General features: G+C 54.7%; 1 protein-coding gene across 1 annotated transcript; it reads left to right on the forward strand.

Moving 5' to 3' along the window:
• Nucleotides 1-350: 350 nt before the first annotated feature.
• Nucleotides 351-4,446, forward strand: Rem2 (RRAD and GEM like GTPase 2). The gene is made up of 5 exons (XM_041634112.1): nucleotides 351-514; nucleotides 1,603-1,947; nucleotides 2,081-2,154; nucleotides 2,931-3,138; nucleotides 3,469-4,446. Exons 1-5 carry the CDS (start codon nucleotides 436-438, stop codon nucleotides 3,762-3,764), a joined length of 1,002 nt encoding a protein of 333 aa, XP_041490046.1. The 5' UTR covers nucleotides 351-435; the 3' UTR covers nucleotides 3,765-4,446.
• Nucleotides 4,447-4,830: the final 384 nt, after the last annotated feature.

Consider the following 4,830-nt stretch of genomic DNA (forward strand, 5'->3'; position numbering starts at 1 on the left):
CAACGTGTATAGTCTTGGACCCTGAAGCAAAAGTCCTCTGGCTCTCAGGGTCCCTGACCCCTGCCACTCTCAGCTCCGTTACCCACAGCCCCCTTCCTCCACGCTGCCCTCTGAAATCTGCTCTTCTGCCCTATGGCTGCTCTGTTCTGCTTTAACCAGGCTGTGCCTGTACGCTGAGTCTGCTCCCAGAGGGAAGTGACACAAAGAAAAAGGAGGGGGACAGAAGGAGGGAATCCCGCTTACATCACTCCTCATTAGCATATGTGACCTCATCAGGAGGCGGGACAATTTCCCCAGGTGTCTGGGGAGGGAGGGGAAGGGGGGGCGGTATTTAAAGGGAAGAGCTGACTGTGCTGCTGAGTGAGGGACCGGTGCAGGGAGCCGCGGGGCTGCACTCGCACAAACACACCGAAGCACACGGACCTTGACACCAACATGGACACGGACACAGAAACCACAGCACTTTGTTCTTCCAGCAGCCGCCAGGCCTCCCCATCAGGGACACCCACACCAGGTGAGGGCTAATCGGAGTAGAACGTGGCTGAAGCCATGGGTGCGGGAGCTGAAGCTTTGTGGGAAGGTCAGTGCCTAGGTTCATTGAGGGTAGAGTCAGTGCAGCCAAGGAGCCCCCTGAACTTTTGAGATCTGGACGGCCAAGAGGAAGGGGGAAAGCTGCCCAGGTGCCCCTCCCCCAACACGCCCAGGGCTTCGCTAGAGAAACTAGTACTTGGCCCCTAGGTTAACCTCATCCCTGATGAAGCAGAGCCGGCCAGGAGGGAAGGGGAAAGGAAAGGAGCAGCCCACAAACCTAGGAATCACCAGTGGAGGGGGCTTCCCTGGGGACCTGTTGTAAGGGTTTCTTCTAGCTCCATCTTTGGCTGCCTGCCAAATATTGATCCTGTGCTATTTATAGCCTCGCTGCATCCCCCTTTGTTGTGTCTATTGTTGTTCCGCTAGTTGCCCCAACCCTTGGGTTGTCATCCTCTACACTCTCTCCACCTCTACCTCCTCACAAACACGATATTCTCTCCCACTCACTGGGACAGGCAAAAATCCAGGAGGATTCTCCCTCACACACAAACATGCGCTGGGGATGCCCACCTACCTGCGGGGACAGAGGAAACGGCACATTCTCCTTCTCCAGCACCCAGCCCCGCGAACAAGGCCCCTGGAAAGTTTCTGATTCTGCCCACACCTGCCAACAGCTCCGTTTGAGGACTGCAGTGCAGGAAGCAATAGGAGGGAGGGCCCAGCCGTGGAAGGATGGGTTGCTTCTCAGTTCCACCTGGTCCAGAGGCCTAGCCAGGTTGTGCCTACGCCAGGGCATAGTGTGAGTGGTGTGTAACCCTGTGCATAGAGCCTCCCCCACGCGGCATACCTTTTGAACAGGCTGTGGTTGGAATCTACAAGGGGAAACCATCATGCTAGCTCCTTGAGAGTTCCTCACTTTGGGTTTTCTAGGTAATTTTGGCACAAGAGACTGGACTAATGACTCTCAGTTCTTCTGGGATCCTGGTCTTTATCTGCTCTAAAGAAGCAAATAAAGTTAGCAGCTACCTCCATTGTACCTTACTCCTAGCTTCCTTTTCTGTTCCTCTCTAGAAGCAGACAATACACTTTTGAAACAGAAGCCAGAGAAACTCTTGGCAGAGCTGGACCGGGGTGGGCCACCTCCTGTCCCTGGGGCCCCCAGACGAAGAGGAAGTATGCCTGTACCCTACAAACACCAGCTGCGGCGGGGACAAGCTGTCGATGAACTTGACTGGCCACCTCAGGCCTCCTCCTCTGGCTCCTCTGAGTCTTTGGGCTCAGCGGACACAGGCCCCGCCCAAAAGGATGGTGTCTTTAAGGTCATGCTCCTGGGGGAGAGTGGCGTGGGCAAGAGCACCCTAGCAGGCACTTTTGGAGGTCTCCAGGGAGACAGTGCTCACGAGATGGAGAACTCAGGTATTTGGGGGCACCTCGAAGGGCTGAAAGTGCTTCTGGTTTGAACAGACCCCAGAGGGGATTCCCTGCTGTTGGGAGCTAAGGGGTTCCTGGTTACCAGGCCTCACAGGTTTCATTCCCTCTTTCCCAACAGAGGACACTTACGAGAGACGAATCATGGTGGACAAAGAAGAAGTGACTTTAATTGTTTACGACATCTGGGAGCAGGTGAGGCTGCAGGGACTGGGGAAGGGCATTACCGATCCCGGCTCCAACATGGATGGATGACTATATACCTTAGCACTGGCCTATCTCCTGGAGCAAAGGCCCACCCTGGAATGCTTATCACGGCTTGCGGTTGTGACACCCACCGTTAGAATCTGAATTTGACAAACTCTTCAGCATCCAGTCAGGGTAAACACACAGAAACTAACCCATTCGTAAATACAGCGGCCTGGAAGTCTGATATGACAGGAAGAAGGGCTCCGCAGAATCAGTAAAGGGAGGAGAATGGGGGGGGGGCTTCTGAGTGCTTGAACATGTTTCTGTGGAGAAAGAAAAGGCGAGGTTCTGCCACTTTTAAAACGTTTAGCTCCTTAGTTTGGGGAACAAGGTCTCACAGTGTAGCCCACACTGGCCTGGAAGGCACAACTCCTCTTCTTGCCTCAGCCTGCTGGGTGACGGATTATAGGTTTATAACATGCTAGGAATCGAACTCAGGCCTTTGTGCACACTAGGCCAGCACTGTACAGGTGTGTTACACCCCAAGGCTTTCCATATTCTTCTACTCTGAGATCCTATTTCCCCAGTTCTCCCACATGGGACTCACATCACTAACTTCTCCATCCTCCCCAAGGCCCCTGGGTATCAAAATTCTGCATTTAACTAGCTCCCAGTACTAGGCAAGTGGCTTCCCTCACATTCGGATTCCTCTTTGCTGAGATACAGGTGCCAGTCTCTATGCCTCCAGCTCTAGCATCTCATGGCCCTCTGCTCATCTGCAGGGGGATGCAGGAGGGTGGCTGCAGGACCACTGTCTTCAGACGGGGGATGCCTTTCTCATCGTCTTCTCAGTCACAGATCGACGAAGCTTCTCCAAAGTTCCTGAAACCCTTCTTCGTCTCCGGGCCGGAAGGCCCCACCACGACCTACCTGTCATCCTCGTGGGAAACAAGAGTGACCTGGCCCGCTCCCGGGAAGTGTCATTGGAGGGTGTGTATCCTGGACCCGTTCCGTACTTAAAATCTCAAGAGATAATTCTCCAGGTCATCCTTCCCGAGGAGGCCTTTTACCCGCACTGGCGCACAAGTTCTTGCATTTAGTCCTTGAGTCAGGGAAGAGCCCCACTACCCAGCTCCTGGGGTCCTTCACTAGCCTTCATTGCTCCTTCTAAGCACCTTGCCTTCCCTTTTGCGCCTTTGTCATTGGATCCCAACCCAGTTCTCAGTTGGAATTTGGTGGTCCCACCCCCATCTCCCGCCCCACCCTAGCCCCAGCAAAGCTGCCCATGGGGCGGGCGCCTGAGCTGCTTCCTTCCTGCAGAGGGTCGCCATCTGGCCGGGACGCTGAGCTGCAAGCACATCGAGACCTCGGCCGCACTGCATCACAACACTCGTGAGCTTTTCGAGGGCGCTGTGCGCCAGATCAGGCTGCGGCGGGGCCGGGGCCATGTCGGGGGTCAGAGACCCGAGCCTGGCAGCCCCGACGGCCCCGCGCCGCCCACGCGCCGCGAGAGCCTCACCAAGAAGGCTAAGCGCTTCCTCGCCAACCTGGTGCCACGCAACGCCAAGTTCTTCAAGCAACGCTCCAGGTCGTGTCACGACCTTTCCGTGCTCTGAGCCACGGTCGCCATGGCCACTGCAGTCGCCATGGTCACCGTGCCCTCCGCTCGCCCCCTCACCCTACTCCTGTCCATCTAGGAAACCAAATATTCCCAGGATGCCCTGGTGTGAGCGGGAGGCGGGGCCGGGTGGCTGGTCTGTCCACCGCCTCCACCGCCCGGTCTGGACTGCCGAGCACCCACAGCGCCTCAAGACCTGCGAGTCAGGGAAGAAATTCGTGCTGCAAGGTATTTTTTATTATTATTATTAACTCGCAGGAGGCCACCTCTCCTGGCAAGAGACTTCAAAAACAAGAACTGGAAAAGTGCTTTGTAGCACTTTTACCAAGGAGCTGACCTCCTTGGTACTACTCTGAACATGCCTTACCTTTAAGCAAACTTTAAAGGTAAAAACCCAGAGATGACTCTTTCAGAGATAACTGAAAATGTCCTCTTATCCGCCGTCCAGGTCTACTTTGCCGTTAAGAATTTGTTAAAGAAAAGAGCCTTGGAAGTTATTCTTGAGATCTATTCTACTATGGCACGTTCCCTTCCTTTTAGGTTATTGAAGTTAAGGTGTGGGCAGACTCTTTGCCTTTAGATGCCCTGAAGTAGAGTTGAGTGCTGGCAACCCCTTTGGCCAGGGCCTAGAAGGCACCGGCAAGGGACCCTTCTTTCCAATAAAATTCTTTTCTATTGCACTGTGTTGATCTTGGCTTTCTGTTCTGGTGGTTCCCAGAGAAGGAGATGTGAGGGGAAGGTTCAGTTACAGGCAGGAAAACTGGGAGACCTGAAAAGTGAGGACTGGACATCTTTAAGAAAGGTCTGGAGCAGACTTGGTCCTGGGGCAGGCCCTCAACACTGAGACAACAGGCCTGGAGAGAAACACTTAAGTGATAACCAGAGTCCCACGCTCCAGCTCTGGGTTCCAACTCTATCCTACCCCATCCTACAGGGAGCTACCAGAGTCACCCAGCTTTGACTTGGGTTGGTTCAGGGTATAGGCGGGGTCCCCCAGGGATGCCCATTAGCTGGAGCATGCTAGGGTGGGCTTGTGCCTTCCCTGGCAGGGCCCGACAGCTCCA

Source organism: Microtus oregoni, unplaced genomic scaffold, assembly GCF_018167655.1.
Source record: "Microtus oregoni isolate MIOR12 unplaced genomic scaffold, Mior012 000045F_ref0000178, whole genome shotgun sequence".
NCBI classification, from domain to species: Eukaryota; Metazoa; Chordata; class Mammalia; order Rodentia; family Cricetidae; genus Microtus; species Microtus oregoni.

What these genes read in the sequence shown, in the direction of transcription:
- Rem2 (XM_041634112.1), top strand. Translation starts at nt 436, where the DNA reads ATGGACACGGACACAGAAACCACAGCACTTTGTTCTTCCAGCAGCCGC. An exon ending in TTTACGACATCTGGGAGCAG is followed by an intron (nt 2,155 to 2,930) that starts GTGAGGCTGCAG and finishes GCTCATCTGCAG; the next exon opens with GGGGATGCAGGAGGGTGGCT. An exon ending in CCGGGAAGTGTCATTGGAGG is followed by an intron (nt 3,139 to 3,468) that starts GTGTGTATCCTG and finishes TCCTTCCTGCAG; the next exon opens with AGGGTCGCCATCTGGCCGGG.